Source organism: Hippocampus bargibanti, linkage group LG13, assembly GCF_051943395.1.
Source record: "Hippocampus bargibanti isolate YZ-2025 linkage group LG13, ASM5194339v1, whole genome shotgun sequence".
Taxonomy (NCBI): domain Eukaryota; kingdom Metazoa; phylum Chordata; class Actinopteri; order Syngnathiformes; family Syngnathidae; genus Hippocampus; species Hippocampus bargibanti.
This window is the reverse complement of record NC_142746.1, coordinates 14619633-14639192: the sequence shown is the minus strand read 5'-3', so window position 1 is coordinate 14639192 and position 19560 is coordinate 14619633. Positions and strand designations below refer to the sequence as shown.

Here is a 19560-nt window from a genome sequence, read left to right as displayed (position 1 = left end):
CTTATCAATGTTTCCACCTGCTGTGAGTGCCAAAGCTAAGCTAAGCTAATCACAGCCCATTTTTCAACCAAAACTAGCCATTCATGTGGCAGCCTTCTCAGTTTTCACATTAGCATGTCACAGCTGGTAAATATTACCCACCAAGTCTGACTATTACAGTCGTGTTTTGACTGCACAATCTGTGATCAGCAGCACGTGTGTGACTCCCCGCCACACACTGCTTCCTTAATTTAACTTGCCTATTCCAAAATGACAGGCTGCCAGAATAGCACCTCACATTAACCTGGATCATTCCAGGGATGGCTATATCATCATATGTCCTGAACACATGCTTTGCTCAGTTAATTTGCTCAGTTAATTTGTCATAGAGGACTGACGGGTGAGCACGGTGGTGACCCTGATCAAGAGACGCGGGCCCATTGGTACTGCACTATTGTTCAAGAGAGTCTTGTGTGTGGAGTAGGGAGGTGGGGGCTTTTCCCTACTGACTGCCTTAATTCAACTGGAAATCAGAGCACCCCCCCCCCCACACACACACACACATGGCCTTGGCAACCACGCCACGCCGACAGTTGCCAGGCAACCAGACAATACTGGAGCCACTGGCTGCAGCGTCGGTTTTCCTCATACAAATGTGGCGTAGGATGCTTCTTGTGTTGCTGAATAATATTCACTTCTACATAAAAATATTTTGAAGCGTCCAACAGGATTTCAATTGTACAACAGTTTAAATGTGTGTTCTATGTGAAGAGATTACTGGATTAGAGGAAATGAAACGACAAGGATTTGACCAGCGCTGGCTGCATTAGCAATGCGCCATTTTACTTGAAGTCAAAATGATGTCATGGAATTATTAGATTATCTTTAAATGTTCATCAACACCTTCCATCCAAAATGATTTGGTGGAAAAGTTGATCAGTGACACAAAACTAATTATAAGAGGCTTTGGTGTGTGTTTGTGGAATAACATTAGTTTCTTATCAATTCAAATTCAATTTTGGGTCATTTGTATGGGATTTCTGACATTGTGCTACATTAACAGAATATACTAATTCATTCCGGGAGTATACAATAGCTCCAATTACAATCATGAACAAACCAAACAAGGAACACCAACCAACCTTTTGACATGTATTTTGTCTGATAGCAATACTTTAATGCAATCATATACAACATTATATTTTGCTCCCCCTCATATACTCTCATATAGGAACTATTTGCAATGTAATCAAATTAAGTGGCTGTGTTTAATTTATAAACAAATAATATGAACAAACCAGATATCATCTGATTTATTCACCATTTTTCCAGTTTATTTTTTGTCAAAGTGAAGTAGAAGGCCTGATTTGGGAGAGAGTTGCCGTCAAGCTCTTTGAAAGAATGATAAATGTGACTGTACAGTCATGGTTCCCTACAGCATAACTGGAATCCTTATGAAGATGTGTGCCACACTTGTGATTGGTCGTCACTTCCGCTCTGCCACGTGATTTCCTCTCGCTGCTCTTCCACCTTAAAACAAAATAAGGAAGTACAAAACCCCCTCAAGCTGTGAATTGTGGTGTTTACGGTCAGCTGATGACATCCAGGCTTTCTGTGGGAGGTTGCAAGCCACATTTCTATTTGGGTTTTTGAATCAAGTACTTTACCGTATGGGGAATGCGTACACATACACAGTGGCATCTCATCCCACATTATTAAAAATGAATTGAATATAAGTGCCAGATTGTGTTGTTCGTGGCCACAAGTATAGCGTGCATAGTTGGTGCCAAACATTTTACTGTGCCACTGATTTATAACTGCAAGGGGCCATAGTCACTATGCTTCCCTGTTGCCACAATATAGTTATAGATGGATCGACGTGACTTGATGTCCCAGTTTTCAGAAACCCGTTGACAGGACATGTTAGCGGACTCTGGACGGTATAGTGACGCAACCAGTCCTTAGATTGTTTCTTTTTTTTTCTTTTTGACCACTATATGGTTGGATTTGTTCTCAGCAGAATAAGCTGCAGACGTACGGTAATTCTCTCATACACTGGTCTTATTTTGCTGTGAAAGAAGAACAAATTAATTGTCCGTGAATCTTTACCTTATTTATAACATTAATTTATCAGGTGGGAACACCATCAAACACTGGTCATTTGAAAGGAATGACGAGGCACATTTAATTTCTTTGTTCACATGAGAAGTATTTTTGTCTTGTTCTGCTTTGATTTCACAGCAATGTGGCCTGTTTTCCCTCTTTGATTGTGTTAAGTATTTTGCCCGTGTCCATAGAGCAAGTGTTTTATTTGTTATTTTGGAAATGTAACTCTGACTGCCATATTTTCTTTGATTTTTGTTATCCTGGATATAAAATGTTAATCAACTTCAATGCAGAACCCTTCTTTTGCTGCCAAAATCAATGTACAACCTGGGTGGTGCAAAATGTCACATCTCCCTCTTGTGCTGTAGAATTTCTGATGTCATGATTTTATGTTTTGTCTTCATATGTACATTTTTTTAAACTTCTGCTAACTAAAAGACGACTACTGCCCCGCTTCGGCCATGCTTCCAAGAATTTTGAATTATTGTGATTGTCACTGGAAATTGGAGGAGACTAACCAACACAGTCCCTAGGCTGCTTGTCTCATTGCAGACGCTCAGTGCGTTTTGAGCATGAATGGGGTTCCAGTCCTGAGAGCAATCAATACCTCAGAAGAAGCCCATAATATTTAACAAACATTTTTTCATCATAGATAATATATTTTGTGATATGTGCTAAAATACATGTGTCTGATTTAAAGATCACTTTTCTTCACAAATTTGATATGTCCATCTGAGAACACTGTAAAACCAGAATTGGCCCCCAAAACACCATCAGGTTCGCCACCCCGATAAAGAGAATTATCACTCACTCTTTCTGTAGCACTTGTCAAAGGAAGGTTTTGTTGGTCTCAGTGAAACAACACAACATGGAGGGCTGCCACAAGACTAATGGCACATATGACACGGGTTGATCTGTTGCTTGTCAGGTTTTATTGAAAATTGGTCGTGTGTTTTTGTGAGAATGTTGCAGCTCCTGTATAGGGATAATTATGTTGCATTGTTTTAAAAAAAGAATCAAACAACACAAAAAAACAAAACAAAAAACTGCCAGCCCAGTATCAGTTTGTGTCTGCCATGGCTTTCGGACTGACACATTTTTGGTTTTTGTATGCTAACCTCTGTTGATAAAATGTTTATAAGATTTATTTTCGCCAAAGATATGCAATTGCATTATATATGGTATTACAAAACTATTAATAAAAAAACTGTTCTTCTTAGCAGAGTCAACACTTTTTTTTCCTTCAGTGTGTTAGTAGTCTACACTTGCGACTTATCAATGTTTCCACCTGCTGTGAGTGCCAAAGCACTCGTATAAGCTAATCACAGCCCATTTTTCAACCAAAACTAGCCATTCATGTGGCAGCCTTCTCAGTTTTCACATTAGCATGTCACAGCTGGTAAATATTACCCACCAAGTCTGACTATTACAGTCGTGTTTTGACTGCACAATCTGTGATCAGCAGCACGTGTGTGACTCCCCGCCACACACTGCTTCCTTAATTTAACTTGCCTATTCCAAAATGACAGGCTGCCAGAATAGCACCTCACATTAACCTGGATCATTCCAGGGATGGCTATATCATCATATGTCCTGAACACATGCTTTGCTCAGTTAATTTGCTCAGTTAATTTGTCATAGAGTGACGGGTGAGCACGGTGGTGACCCTGATCAAGAGACGTGGGCCCATTGGTACTGCACTATTGTTCAAGAGAGTCTTGTGTGTGGAGTAGGGAGGTGGGGGCTTTTCCCTACTGACTGCCTTAATTCAACTGGAAATCAGAGCACCCCCCCCCCCCACACACACACACATGGCCTTGGCAACCACGCCACGCCGACAGTTGCCAGGCAACCAGACAATACTGGAGCCACTGGCTGCAGCGTCGGTTTTCCTCATACAAATGTGGCGTAGGATGCTTCTTGTGTTGCTGAATAATATTCCCTTCTACATAAAAATATTTTGAAGCGTCCAACAGGATTTCAATTGTACAACAGTTTAAATGTGTGTTCTATGTGAAGAGATTACTGGATTAGAGGAAATGAAACGACAAGGATTTGACCAGCGCTGGCTGCATTAGCAATGCGCCATTTTACTTGAAGTCAAAATGATGTCATGGAATTATTAGATTATCTTTAAATGTTCATCAACACCTTCCATCCAAAATGATTTGGTGGAAAAGTTGATCAGTGACACAAAACTAATTATAAGAGGCTTTGGTGTGTGTTTGTGGAATAACATTAGTTTCTTATCAATTCAAATTCAATTTTGGGTCATTTGTATGGGATTTCTGACATTGTGCTACATTAACAGAATATACTAATTCATTCCGGGAGTATACAATAGCTCCAATTACAATCATGAACAAACCAAACAAGGAACACCAACCAACCTTTTGACATGTATTTTGTCTGATAGCAATACTTTAATGCAATCATATACAACATTATATTTTGCTCCCCCTCATATACTCTCATATAGGAACTATTTGCAATGTAATCAAATTAAGTGGCTGTGTTTAATTTATAAACAAATAATATGAACAAACCAGATATCATCTGATTTATATATATATATATAAAAATAATAATAATAATCCTCGTCTCACCCACCATGGGTGGTGTCTGTCCCCATTTCAGCTCGGGTCCTCTACCAGAGGCATGGAAGCTTGAGGGTTCTGCGCAGTATCCGTGCTGTTCCCAGCACTGCGCTTTTCTGGACCGAGATATCCGATGTTGTTCCCGGGATCTGTTGCAACCACTCGTCGAGTTTGGGGGTCACTGCCCCAAGTGCTCCGACCACCACAGGCACGACTGTCACCTTTACCTTCCAGGCTCTCTCCAGCTCCTCTCTGAGCCCTTGGTATTTCTCGATTTTCTCATGTTCCTTCTTTCTGATGTTCCCATCACTCGGGACTGCTACATCCACGACAACGGCTTTCCTTTCCCCTTTATCTATGACCACGATATCAGGTTGGTTGGCCATTACCATCTTGTCAGTCTGTATCTGGAAGTCCCACAGGATTTTTGCTCCGTCATTCTCTACCACCTTGGGAGGTGTTTCCCATTTTGACCTTGGGGTTTCCAGTCCATACTCCGCACAGATGTTTCGGTAGACTATGCCAGCCACCTGGTTATGGCGCTCCATGTAGGCTTTCCCTGCCAGCATCTTACACCCTGCAGTTACGTGTTGGATTGTCTCAGGTGCCTCTTTGCACAACCTACACCTTGGGTCTTGTCTGGTGTGGTATATCCCTGCCTCTATGGCTCTGGTGTTCAGGGCCTGCTCTTGGGCAGCCAGGATGAGTGCCTCTGTGCTGTCCTTTAGGCCAGCCCTCTCTAGCCACTGATAGGACTTCTTGAGATCAGCCACTTCTGCTATGGTTCGGTGGTACATCCCGTGTAGGGGCTTTTCCTCCCATGATTGTCCCTCTTCCAGCACCTCATCCTCTGTTCCCCATTGACTGAGACATTCTCTGAGTACATCATCCGTTGGAGCCTTCTCTTTGATGTATTCATGGAGCTTGGATGTTTCATCCTGGACAGTGGCTCTCACACTCACTAGTCCCCGGCCTCCTTCCTTACGGCTTGTGTACAGTCTCAGGGTGCTGGACTTGGGATGGAACCCTCCGTGCATGGTGAGGAGTTTTCGGGTCTTAACATCCGTGGTCTGAATCTCTTCCTTTGGCCACCTTATTATTCCTGCAGGGGATCTGATCACTGGCAGGGCATAGCTGTTTATTGCCTGGGTCTTGTTCTTGCCATTGAGCTGGCTTCTGAGGACTTGCCTCACCCGCTGGAGGTATTTGGTCGTAGCCGCTTTCCTTGTTGCTAATTCGAGGTTGCCATTGGCCTGTGGTATACCGAGGTACTTGTAGCTGTTTTCAATGTCTGCTATTGTTCCTTCAGTGAGTGAGACCCCTTCAGTGTGGACTACCTTGCCCCTACCTTGGACGAGATGCGATATATATATATATATATATATATATAGGGCCTAAACTACCAGTAAGACTTTAGTTTGCTGACAAAGTTTCTTGGATAACGTCCGACACCTTCAAAGAAGTACAGATGACGGCTGAAGAAACATTTTCATCAATAAACCACATATCATTTCACCTGGAAAAGAAAAAAAATATTCTGCAAGTCAGATTCACAGATTGATAACCGACTCACAAGTAGTGCTGTAGCGTGATCTTTGTTGCCACTTATCTGCATGAGTGTTTTTCATCAATCATGATTTATCCAATACTGATACATTTGAAAGTATGTTTTAAACTAAAATCTGGTGAAATGCTCCTGTGAAAAGAATGAACTAATTCAATAAATCATTCTAAAAGTTAAAAACTCTCTCACTCTCTCTTACTCTCTCTTTCTCTTTATGTCTCTCTTCCTCAGTTGAATTTTCTTTTTGCCCTTCACCATATGCCTCCAACCGCAAGAGGGCACACTAAGAATAGAACAACAGTCCCGTTTTCCTTGACCTCTGACCTTTGTGTTTTTGCCTGGTAGGATCGCCGAGTAGTAATAAAAAGAAATGTCATTTTGGTGATGACTGGCTCGTCAAGGCTTTGTTTGCCAATGTAACAACAGCCACTCTTCCCATTTGATAGTATACGGAGGGAGTAGTGTTCCGGATAACTTTATTAATGCTTTCTTTACGATCACCGGCTTGTGTTTTGCTACTTTGCTAACAAGTTAGCCTTACGCGTTGTCGTCGCTGATAATGCTAACTCAAACAAGTCCCTTTAAAGTCCGAAGAACATCCGCATTTACCCCATTGCGTAAATCAGATGACCACGTTGTCCGAAAACGATGGTTCTCGCATTTTAGCGAGGTGTGCACAGCAAATTATTTATATTAGTGAACAAGAAGCTCGCAAGAACGTCATATTTGGAGGCTTTTAACCTGAGCTAACCGAGGTTGCTTATCACTCACTCATTGCATCCGGTAAACTGAGTGAGGACTTTTTCTCAATTTCGTTGGGAAATCATATCGTACGGGGAAGAAGGCAACACCGCACGCGGCAGGGTTTAGATTAAATTATGGCCAATGTCACGGATCTGCAGACCAAATACACCAGGTTGGCACAGGAATACTCAAAGGTAAAGTAACTTTCATTGTCCAATGTCTGATTCCAAATTGATAGACTGTCACGAAAGAAATGCTTAGATGTGATTTTACCCTCTCCCTGTCCCCACTCCATTATCTACTAACGTTTTACTTGTCTACTCAGTGCGAAATTATTCAATTGATCATTTCAATGAAACAGGTTCACTGTGACCATATCATGAAGCGTATTTTCCTGTAAGGTTCAACATGCAAATGCCTTCCCCAACAATATTGTAGGAATCAAGTGCACCACGTGTAGGTTTTATTCGCTCACTTTTGCTTCTTAATAAGTGTATGAATGTGCTTTAACTGTAGTTTTTTCGTGCTAATATTTACAATTTTAAATAACTTCTGAGTAATGATATTGAATTGACATTTTGATTATTTTATTTACCTGCAGCACACAAGATAGCCTTTCGAAATACATTTGCCTTATCTCTTTTTGAATAGTATCCAATCCCCTGAAACGAAAAACAGTCTCATCACATTATAGTGAATGTTCAAACTCGTATTTAAACAGAAACATTGATTAGAATGTTATAAAACTTCAGTTGACCAAACTCGTTTGCTTGAATAATAATAATAATAATAATAATAATAATAATAATAATAATAATAATAATACATTTAAATTCTAAGCGCCTTTCAAAACTCTCAAGGACACTTTATAGTCACGGGATAAGAACTTCTTTTGTGTGGGTGGTGTCGAGGCATGTTGCATGTAAATATCGGAATCCACACAACATGTAGTCATTTTTTTTCAGGATTCCATATGGTTAAATTAGTTCTAAATAACACTAATGGCTGTTTGTTCCTCTATGTGCCCTTTGTTTCCATGTCAGCTGACTGTATGGCCCTTGGTCAGTGTGTGCTCCTTCCTGTTTGATGGATGAACCAGTTAGTGAACCGCTATATCACGCTCAGGAAGTGCTGACTATGTAGTTGTACAGACAGTTGGGCTAGTATTGTTCAGGGTTTTCAACAAGTGTGATTTCTGTTGAAATAACATTCACTAAAAAAGGAGTGATCTTTATTTTATCCTGTTGTCTATATTTTTCCAGCTACGTGCCCAGAACCAAGTGCTGAAGAAGGCAGTTATCGATGAGCAGGCCAACTCTGGATCACTCAAAGTAAAAAAAGACAAATCACAGAGCACACCTCTGCATTAATTTACTGCCTGCTCAGATATTTACCCCTGTCCTGTCGCGCATGCTGCAGAGCCAAATAAATGTCTTTTATTTTGAGATATAGCAAAAGTTTTATGAAATTGACTTGTGCTAATAGAGAGACGAATGTGTGACACTCAAGACCTGCAATTTTGGGCTTTGAACTGGAATCAATTCTTGTCAGAGTCTTGTCATACCAGATACCATGTTTGGTCACACATTTAATAATGAAGACCCTTATCCAGAAATATGGCTTGACCTCAGAAAATCCTAATGTTTGCTGCACCATGACTCCATTGTTTTTGGTGTTTGGGTCTTTGTCATTCTTCAGGAGCAACTGAAGCAGAGGGATCAGAGCCTTAGGAAGCAGGAGCAGGAGATGGACAGCCTCAGCTTTCGGAACCAGCAGCTGGCGAAAAGGGTGGAACTTCTTCAAGAAGAGCTAGTTGCTAGTGAAGCAAAGGGCAAAAGGGGAAAGGTGATCATGGTGACGGAACTCACATTTATATATTGGAAAGTTATTGTATCGATCCTAACTGGAGAAAACACATAAGCAAGGGGAGAATATGCATACACACAGAATGGCCTGAGCTGCGATTTGGTCTACCAATCTCAGAACTGTTTGCCAGACGTGCTTTAATTATGTGCTATTTGACCAAAATGATATCACTATTTTTGTGATCAGTGGCTTGAGGCTAACTGTTTATCTCAGAAAAGAAATACTCAACAAATTGTCCTCCTGCGTTTCGATGGTAACTATTAAATGCTTTTATTGTTCCACTCTCAGAACAAAGGAGATTCTCCTTCACACCATGGTGTGCGGACACAAAGTGTTTTTGACGAGGACCTGCAGAAAAAGATTGAAGAAAATGAGAGGCTTCACATTCAGGTAATGCAGATTATTTTTAGGCCTGAACAGCTGAGGAGTCTTCATTATTTTTGCTCCTGTGTCCTTTAGTTTTACGAGGCAGATGAGCAGCATAAGAGACAGGAGGCTGAGATGAAGACAAGGCTAAAGGAGTTGGAGCGAGAATCTCAACACCACCAGACTGTCGTAGATGGACTTTCTACAAAGTACACAGAAACCATTGAAAGGCTGCAGAGTGACAAGGCGCGATTGGAGGTAAGGATGTGCTTGAACAAAAAGCAAAAAGGATGAATTATCATGCGATTGTAAGTAGACATGAATTTATTTGTGTGTGTTCCTCTAAGGTGAAAACACAGACTCTGGAGAGGGAGGGAAAAGATTGCAGATTGAGAACAGAAGAGTGGTACGTCTCCTTGTTTTTTATTTGTTTTAAGTTCCATGATGGATTTGCACCTCGGCCCTGGTTTAATAAATTGTTCTATTGAACCTTTTTGTGTGCAGTCAGCAGCAGTTAAGGCGATGTCAGTCAGAACTGAACAGACAACTGAAACAAAGCAGCAGTGTCATTCAGGAGAAAGTGCTCTTTAACGACACCAGTGAGTGGTTTGTGCTCAAAAATGAAAGTTTACTGTCGGAATTTTTCTCACTAATGTAGGAGAAAGACTGTATCTTTCAGTTAGTATGTACATTGGCTTCTCCGTTTATGAATTCAAAACAAATTTGTAAATTGGAGCCTGACAAAGCTAATTCCTCCCCTATGCTCATGGTCTTGTAAAGTCAGTAAATATTTGTTTCAATTTTAGCCCATTGTGCAATGTAAAAATCTGATTTTGGCACATGACAATTTATTCTTTTCTCGTATGTGTGTGTTAATTCATTGTCCGCCATAAGCTTGAAAACTCAAGTCAGTGCCGTCGTAAGCAGAGTACCTTGTGCGGTTCATCTGAATGTCCTCAACATTTAGGATCAGATAAGTGGAATATTATGCATATTGAACTATCTTCCTTCTCAAATTCTCCAGAATTCAGTGACTACAACAGTCTAAATGTGCCCGCACACAATCGAAGACATCAGGTGAGTGTTCAAGAAACAGACTCATCTGTAAAGTACAGTACTGTTTATTCTTTTTAGATTTGGATCTCAAACATCAAGGGTGTTTTTAAAATGAGCACATGCTGTGGTTTTGATTGAATTCCCCCCCTCCTCCTTTCCAAATTCAGCTCAAAGCCCGAGATGTAGCGGGTCAAGCCTTGAGCTTCATTCAAGACCTGGTAGCTGGCCTGCTGAATTTCCATTCTTACACTGAGCAGAGAGTCCACATTTATCCACTGGACTCCTCTATTGAGTCCATTTCCCCTTTGAATCAGAAGGTTAGTATAATAGCAACCATACACAACATCTGATGCCAATTTTAAAATTAATGGGTGGTAAGGGTAACAAACTTTATCTCTTGACAGTTCTCTCAGTATCTGCATGAGAATGCAGTGTATGTCCGCCCCCTGGAGGACAGTTTTCTGCAGTTACACCAAAGTATCACGGAGGACACTGTCACAGTTCTGGTGAGAGATGCTTTTACAAAGACTTGTTGTGTTTTCTGTCTTTGGATCCGACTAAAGTCTATTTTATCTTGTCGACTTGTAGGAGACTGTGGACAAGATGAAGAACTTCAGTGACATTTTCTCCACATATACCCGCTTCCTCCAAAAGCTTCTCCCTTATCAACTAAAAAGGTCAGTGGTGTTCTTGCATCTGTGAGATAAACGCAGAGAGTGGAGGAGGATGTTTTGTTTAACTGTCTTACCCTCCCAGCCTAGAGGAGGAGTGCCAGACACCACTTTGCACTGCAACCCTGACAGCAAAGAACCGGGAACTACAGAATGATATGAAAAGAGTGACTTTAGTGTTTGACAAGCTACAGAACTACATTCACCTGTTGACCTTTCCAAGTAGGTTAACATGAATCATTCAAACCTCATTTATAATTTTGTCCTTTAAAAAAAATCCATATAAATGTGCACTTTTTGTCTCAGGCTTTCACCAGGATCGAATGCCACAAAGTAGCACGTCTGCTGTCTTCACCCAATTGGCGGCTTGCCTGCATAGTCTTTATGATGTTGTGAAAGGTAAGCAGCCATTTCAACTGTATGATCGTTTAGTTCACATCAGATTGAGTCACATAAAATATTTGAACCCCACCCGGATGCAAAGACACTTTGGCGCTCTGTGATGGTTGACCGTGTCATAGGGATGGATGGCTTTCACACACCCTCGAGTGGTTTTTCAATTGTTATTTTAATGGGTGAAGTCTATTTAAAAAGACAAGACACCAGAATAGTGTACAGAATAAAACAATAAGATTGTCATGAGCATATGGTATGAAGTCAGCCCCAAGAACAGTGATTGAGGCATCAGTTAGTTTTTTTGACATAACCAACTGGATGGGAAGACAACTTCTCCACTAACAGTGTCTAATGACCGTTGTCAGTGCTCTGGATGGTTTTTATTTAATTTCACTTCCTTTACTGCCCACACCATGACATGTGGTAGAGCCAGGCCCTTTGTCTTCATTGTAAATTGTCTGCCCATGTTTTTTCAGGTAATCAGTTCAGGCTGTATCCTGCCTCTTACCCAAAATGAGCTGGGGTAGGCTACAGCACACCTGCCACCCTCATAAACAGATGTTGGGAGAATGGGCGGTTTCCTTATATAACAAAGGGAAAGGAGTCGTAATCTCATCATGCATGATGTAGGGTTGTTGTTTTTTTTTTACCAAAATGATGAAAAAAATCAAACTGAAACTTGGTTGACATTGAGACAAACTAAACAACTAATGATACACCTGACAATCTCAAGCACAGCTTTCCTTTCACACTTTTTCATGATACCACTTAGGATATTAAACATTTGCATAAAGCCTCGAATGAAACTATTGTAGAGTTGACTAATTACCATTTGACGTGAAAAACACGTTGACCAAATATTTAATGGAAAGGCAATTTTTAGCAACACTTCCTGTACGTGTCCGTTCACTATCTGCATTCATTTCGAAATCTGATTCAAATTGGTTGCAATACAGATACATCCCTTGCTATTCTTACTGTTCCGCATATGTGTGTTCATGTGTGCACGTAGAAATGTCCAAACACTACAACCAGAAGGCCACTTTAGAGCAGGAGCTCCCCACCACCACACAGAAACTCTTCACCACGACCGAGTGTCTGCTGGGCTCCCTCGGCTCACTGACCAACAGCACAGGCAAGGTATGGCCAATGGGGGGCGATCAGCAACCTGGTTCGTGGTTCCTCTCTAATGCTTGCATCACATTATGCCTTCTGATGCACAGTCGAGATTTGACAGCGGTTGGTATCATGATGCTAAATAGCCACTAAAGGCAGAACTCAGGTGGCCAGCAGTTACAATTTCAAAGCTACTGTCAAAAATCACAGTTTTTGCAGCTGCTCCCCAGTTAGACTTAGCGAGAAACGATTTCTCTTTTTGAATAAAGACGTGTCTGATGAGAAGCCCAGGGCGGTTGCTTGCACACATGCTGGCACAGGATGTGTGAATCGAACATTTTGAGATTGAGCATCTCTGCAGGAGGAATCCTAACTGCACAGACATTTATTTTATCCATCACTGTTGACTTTTGTCTGAAGTGGCTACTATGAGTTGAATTTTACAAGCCATAATGTGTGTGGCTTCTTGCAGCTTGCCACATTCTTCAGCAACAATTTGGATTTCTTCACGTCATCGGGCTACGGTCCCAGAGGAAACACATTCGCCTTTAACCCCTTGCAGGCCGAGATTATGCTTTCCAATAAAAAGAAAGCAGCTGCTTACATTCATTCGCTCAACAAGGTAAGCATTCCCGGCCTCTTCCTACTAATTTTAACATACTGCTGTATTAATCAAGTACAGAGCTATATTTAAAATTGGCTTTTTAACAATGTGTTTATTATACTATTAGTAGTTGGCCGTTGTGGGATACAAAAACACCTTTAGGCACATGTAATGTAGACAACTATTGCATCATCATGTATTTATTTTTGTCACTGCGTGAGTCTAGCCCCGGCCACAGTCCGTTCCATACAGAGAAGCGCTGTCAAATCGCCGGATACTCACAAGCTCCGCTGAGAGTAGAGAAGGTCTCACTCAACAGGTATGAAGCTGTTTCTGCTAATAGTAAAAAAATATGCTCGCATCCGGCCGTATGCAGATGTTATGTGACTGTTTTGAATGAGGCTGAGACAGGGAAAATTGCTACTTCAAGTTGAATGCACTATTTTACCATTATCGAAATTGCTGAAGAAAAAGCTCCTGCTCGCTGGAATCCTTTTTTCCCCTCCTCGCTTCTTAATTTTTATGCTTGGTTTGCTTTGTGTGCCTCTTTTTGTTTTTTTCTCTGCAGGTGCAGCAGGGTCAGGAAAAGATTGCACGTCTTGAGCAGGAAAAAGAACACTGGCTCCTGGAAGCTCAGCTTGGAAAAGTGCGGCTTGAAAAAGAAAACCAGCGTATCTCACACCTGGAAGCACAGCTCGCTATGGCTTTTGGGGAAGGTCAGAACTCGCAGATGTCTGCAGTCAGCCCGGTGACACAGAATCACAAGGAAGTGGAGACAGCGCAGAAAACTGCAAAAGAAACTATGTGCACCAGCCTGGTACAGTCACTTTTTAAGTTGGTCTTGTAAAAAAAAGTTCCAATGTATGGCTGGAGTTTCTGGAACAATTATTGTATGTTCTTGTAGTTCCCATACTTGCATAGTGATTAATGAGGCAGCACTTAAGAGAAACCTGTTGTAGAGGCTCACAGTGCCCCCACAGTCCAGAACTGGTCATGGCTCACTGATCAGGCAGGTTATGTGCAGACTTTATTGTAGCAGTTTACTCAACAGCTGTGCTTATGTCTCCTCTTTCCAGATTGGCATGTTGTGCACTTTGCCCTTAGCTGAGCATGTGAGTGGTTATGCATTTATATGAAAAAGTTCAAAGCAGTCTATACTCCATGGATAAATTGTGCGGAACATTGCAGGATGTTGCGTGTGTTTTGCAGGTAGGAGACGAGGAGTCCAGGGAGCAGTTGATAAAGACTCACTACATGACCAGAGTGGGAGAACTCACCACTCATCTCCAGGCGTCAGACAGCAAAGCAGTGCATTTCTATTCTGAGGTGAAGCCTTCACTTGAAAGTCTATCTAAAAAAAAAAAAAAAAAAAAAAAAAAAATATATATATATAATTGCTTTTCAGTAAATACGTTTTTTGGAGCCATTTAGCATCACAAGTCATCTTAATGCTTCTTACAGAGTAGATGTAAAACATCAGTCATGATTCATAAAACATGTGTTCCTTCCATATATTTGAAGGGAAGGGAGCAGAGGGACGATCAGTCGGCGCTATGTGTCCCTTATCTTTGTTCTTAAATTAAAACACCTCATGTGATATTGGGTTGTCCAGCTTTGTCTAATTCATGGTGATTTTAAAAACACAATTTCCTCAACTCTGGTGTCAAATAGCTGCCTTTCCTCACCAGTACTATTAGTTTACATAGTCTAATAATCTGTGTTAAATAAAATAATCACACAGTTAAATAATCTGCAAATTCACAAATTTCTGCAAATTTCAAAATTCACAAAATTTCCGTAGAAAACATTGCTGAAGTGAGGGACCCAGTAGGACACCATCTTTTTGGGTCACCCTCCCGAAAGAGGAGTGTGCAAAAGTGATTGACAACTTTGTCAGACGGGTACAGGTTTGCTTGCAACGAAATGGTGTACATTTGGAAAGCCATAAATTGACTAAACATAGACAGGAATAGCTGAAACTCTGGCGAATGGTCTTCCATAAACTGAATAATGTGTGGTTGTAATTTGAAATAAATAGCTCTTTAATCAAAGCCACAATTAAAATATTCATGGGTATGCGTCTTTTTGGGTCACCCTGTACTTCTCCAATTTGTACCCTAGCAGTAGCAATGGACCTAGTCCCCTTTGTGCGTCAGAGATGATAAACTGTTCCTGAACCTATTGGTCACCTTCAGAAAAAAACCTACTACTTTATTGTTTCAGTGTCGCGCTTTGGCCAAAAGACTAGCCATTGCAGAGAAATCCCGTGAAACTTTTGTCGAGGAGATGAAACGTGCCAATCAAAACATCACGCACTTGCAGGTATGTTGATTGTCCAACAAAAGCACCGAGTTCTTCACACTCTTATTCCCTCAGTTGACATTGTGTCGTGTGCCGCACAGGATGAATTGAGCACGACCAAGAGGAGCTATGAGGATCAGCTGAGCATGATGAGTGACCATTTGTGTAGTATGAATGAGACATTAAGCAAACAGAGAGAAGAGATCGACACTCTTAAACTGGGCAGCAAGGTACACTCAAGCATCCTTTCTTTTTAATGGTTTCTTAAATGATTGAAACCCATCCAATGAGGGCACCTTGATACGTTTTTGTCTGCCGCCACTCTTCATGGTGAATTTACAAATTGAAGCACTTATTTTACCGTCGTCTTTATTGTGTCAGATAACATCTCTCCGATTCATACTGTCCCAAATTAAATGTTAAATAATTTAAGATTACAAAGAAAAGTTAAGAGAGATATGTTGCTAACTATGCATGTATTATATCTGAGTTTGCAGACTGCACCTACATAGTCGCATTATGCCCATAAAATGTGTGGCAGAGCGAGTATATTGGAAATCTGCTCACACTTGTGTGACCTGTAAATGTGACCCTTTTAATTCATCATCATTAAATATTTTGATTGCTGATGAGCTATTTTTCCACTGTTAACACTCAACATGGTGGTGAACATGAGGGGAATTATTTCACGCTTATAAAATGTAGCCCAATAATAAAGGTGTCAATCACTCTAATCATTTTCAAAGACGCTGGTTGAGACAATACATTGTAGAAGCAGTCATTTATCCACACTGACAATAATCTATTTCATTGGTGGGTAACAGGAGTGCTAAATAACCCTTGCAGGATTTTGTTGACATTTCCAAGGAAACAAGTTAATTTTCTTTGAAAACAGTCAGCACCATTCATTTTTTTAAAGGTACGCATTTGGGAGATCAATTTATTGTAATATTAGTTGGCAATTGCTGTATGCTAACTTTTCAAATACCTGTAGTTAATAGTGAAATACTAGTATTACTATACAGTATTATACATTGATGATTTTTTTTATGAAATTAGTGGCACCCTAATGAGTGATCTTAGGCAGCTTGGGTGATGAAAACTCTAAGGAGTGTGAAAACTCAAGCACCTCTCAAGACATTAAGTTATGTTTTCAGCCTGTGAGCCGTGCCGTTGTAAAGATTCTGCCAGTTACGAGATGGACACAGAGGTAGTAGAAGCAATGTGCTTACCACGCAGTCTGATGGGAAACACACCTGCTGGCACCATTTGAAAAAGACATTAGGTCTGAGTTGAAGAGGTCCGCTACATGTGTGTGAGTGTGTGGGTGTGCGTGCATGCTCTGGCCTGCTTAAGAACATGTTTTCAAATGGCAGGAAAGAATATGTGCGTGATCTGTAGGTGGTGGTTTTCTCTTCAAGGACTGAAACAAGACCCAGCGTGTTTCTAGATTCTTAAAGGAATGCAAAGTAAACCTGAGTCATTAGTTTGCGGGCATACGTCTGACACAAATTGGTGTGTTTTCCTTTTTACTTCACCTCCGTTCAGTGTGGTGAAATCATTTATAAATTATGACCTGTACTATCGCAGATGCCTCCCTTTCACATGCAGCTCTTGCACAATCTCACGAAGGGTTGTACAATGGGAGGCAAGACAACCGAGGCAAACCACATATTGCAGCTCAAACAAGAATTCAAAATCCCCGATTTTACATACAATTTATGAATGCACACATATCCTTGACATTGTTCTTCGTGATTATGATTTCATACGGAATGAAATTATTATGATTCTTTATGGAATTAAAGTAATTTGTTGCTCTTGGAAAAATCGGCACAAAGTAAGCCAACTTTTTTTCATATGATTGTATATATATCTTCTACAGACAAACACCAAGAAGAACAAAGGCCGCTAGCGGTTCCCTTCGCAAAAGTAATGGCATCATGAGAGCATTTTGAAACGACTGAAGCCTCCCAAAAAGCAACCTCCCTCGACACACACCCACACTGTGGCATCCTGGTACTAAAGACCACCATGTACCCAATACCAGATCACAAGCAAAGTTTCAAAGGCCTTTTCTTTCCTCCTAACACAGCACCGTGTATTTTGTGCTGCAAGCTGTTTGACCTTTTTGGCCAGAGCAGAATGGGGCCTTCCAAACGGACCACAGGAAATGAATAGATTGTCTGACATAAAGACCAAACCCTGTTCAATCAATCAGCTTTTCTGTTTTTCCTGGTTGTGTGTATGTGTGGGAATACAACATTGGTTTTGCTTTGCACTGAATACAAAATGTGTGTGTTGCTCGTTTTACATGCACATATTGTTTCACGCCTTTATACTATAAATCTCCTCGCACTGCATATGCTAAGAAGGGCTTCCAACGATTAACCAACAAATCAACACTTGAAACCATACCTTATTCATTGAGAGTCATTGCAGAAGTCTGCCAAGAACCTCTGACTGATAAATTGTTTACATGAAAGAAATGGACAAGTTGTAGCCTGCAAAGCATCTAATCCCAAGGTGCGATCTTCCTTTCCAACCGTAGTTAACATTTTTTTATAAATAAGTTTGATACAACCTCCTGTTGGAATGTTGGAGCCTCAAAATGTATTGTGTCTTGCAGTTATTGTAAGCATACATTTAGTCAATGCATTGCAGTATATGGTTAATTGTATGTTTCAATCTTCAAAATGCACATAAACTGAATATAACATTGTGTATTATCACTGAACGTGTAAATGTTTCATAAAATATGAAGTCTCAAATTATTTTAGGTGTGTCTCAAGTTTGTATTGTGAGATGTGTTGTTGCCTGGACTCAGTGTGTTGCTTAGACAAGCTGGTTCATGCAGCGTGCATTTGTGCAGCTGCACTTTCAGTTCTGGCTTGTTGTGACAGGATGAGGGAAGGCACAGTAGCCTCTTGGTGGTTGGTTGCTGGTCTTCACTCGGTCAAGGATTTACCAACTGTTTTCACATGATGGAAAGAACTGAACTAGTATCCTCACAGTGTAAACGTCTCAAAAGCCCACAATGTGTGTGCACATCAGAATAAAGAGGATTTTCTCTTTACAATGCGCTGGCTTTGCATAATCCTTTGCATTTTTTTGTTTGTTTATTTTGTTAAGTCACGTACTGGGAAACAAGATGACACCCTTTAACTTGACATGGTGAGCCGTTTCAGAATTTATTTAACAGGATTACATGTATATTGCAAAAAAAAAATCGGTTGTAGTTTGTAGTGCTTTATATTGCTCTTGCTTCACACAAGATGCCGATGCTGCTTCAAAACACACAAGTCAACTACCGTATATGACATATATGGTAGTTGACTTGGCAGCATATACTCCTATATGATATGGCCAATTTATAAGTGTGAGCATACCGTATATGATATGGCCAATTTATAAGTGTGAGCATGCAGTTCACCTTACAGTTCTGTGTGTGCACACATTTCCATGCGTCCACTTCAACAAAGTACAAGATAGTGAAAATGGAAAAATATGGATTTAATTTCCCCTTAGACACCATAGCATCTTAACTTTAATGTTCATTCACACATTTTTTTGTAATATGCATGCATATATTTGAGCTGTGCATCAAGTCAAAAAAAGGATCAGAGTTGAAGGGATTTTGCTCATAATTTCAGTTTTTATTTGGAATGAACAGTAAATAAACCCAATCGTGTAAATTACTTTGTTCAAGAAAATGGTCCGACGACTGCTCTCTGTATGGTAACAAACAGTTTTGTCTCACTCCTGCAGTTCTGCTGTTGAATCTCAGCTCTGGCCTTCCTGTGTGGAGTTTGCATGTTCTCTTAGTGCTAGTTGACACCCGCTTAATCTCACAATATTCAAGGGCACAGTATTCAACGGCTTTGATCTTTCAATGTCTTTGGGTTGAAAGTGCATAGCAAACTCATTTCATGCAATCATTTCCAAAAGGAATGCAACTAAGCATTCAAGGCCAACTCGTGATTAACCAGTAAGCGTGTAAAGATACTCTTTCGTTTTTGTTATTCTAATATATGCATCCACCCAGTGACGTGCAGTCAGGGGAGGCATGTGAGGCTATGCCTCACCTGTCATCATGGAAATATCAAATGACAAAATAAATTAAACAGTTGTATTTATTTAGTGATTTGTACTTTAACGTTCTTTTCCATTTAACTTCACATTTTTTTGATTTTT

General features: G+C 40.5%; 1 protein-coding gene and 1 long non-coding RNA gene across 3 annotated transcripts; one reads left to right on the top strand and one right to left on the bottom strand.

The window, feature by feature from the left end:
* Positions 1-6563: 6563 nt before the first annotated feature.
* On the top strand, positions 6564-18439 carry ppp1r21 (protein phosphatase 1, regulatory subunit 21). Of its 2 annotated transcripts, none has more exons than XM_089012391.1 (22): positions 6564-7184; positions 8253-8321; positions 8689-8835; positions 9145-9246; positions 9316-9480; positions 9570-9628; positions 9727-9821; positions 10247-10299; positions 10446-10595; positions 10683-10784; positions 10867-10955; positions 11035-11171; positions 11256-11348; positions 12358-12485; positions 12934-13083; positions 13292-13384; positions 13634-13882; positions 14142-14177; positions 14275-14391; positions 15289-15387; positions 15468-15596; positions 17252-18439. In XM_089012391.1, the coding sequence occupies exons 1-22, from the start codon at positions 7125-7127 to the stop codon at positions 17279-17281; spliced, it is 2352 nt and encodes a 783-aa protein (XP_088868517.1). In that variant the 5' UTR covers positions 6564-7124; the 3' UTR covers positions 17282-18439. The 2 variants fall into 2 exon arrangements, with proteins under 2 accessions (XP_088868517.1, XP_088868515.1); XM_089012389.1 differs by having other exon boundaries at positions 14254-14391.
* Positions 8669-17243, bottom strand: LOC148889450 (uncharacterized). Its single transcript, XR_016116940.1, has 4 exons — positions 16599-17243; positions 14343-14416; positions 11027-11095; positions 8669-8806 (listed from the first exon to the last, which is right to left on the bottom strand). It is a non-coding gene; the product is annotated as an uncharacterized LOC148889450 (long non-coding RNA).
* Positions 18440-19560: the final 1121 nt, after the last annotated feature.

Excerpts from the sequence above, each read along its gene's own strand:
- ppp1r21 (XM_089012389.1), top strand. The coding sequence starts at position 7,125 with ATGGCCAATGTCACGGATCTGCAGACCAAATACACCAGGTTGGCACAG. Across the intron at positions 13,084-13,291 it reads ACATTCATTCGCTCAACAAG|CCCCGGCCACAGTCCGTTCC; the intron begins GTAAGCATTCCC and ends GCGTGAGTCTAG. Across the intron at positions 13,385-13,633 it reads GAGAAGGTCTCACTCAACAG|GTGCAGCAGGGTCAGGAAAA; the intron begins GTATGAAGCTGT and ends TTTTCTCTGCAG.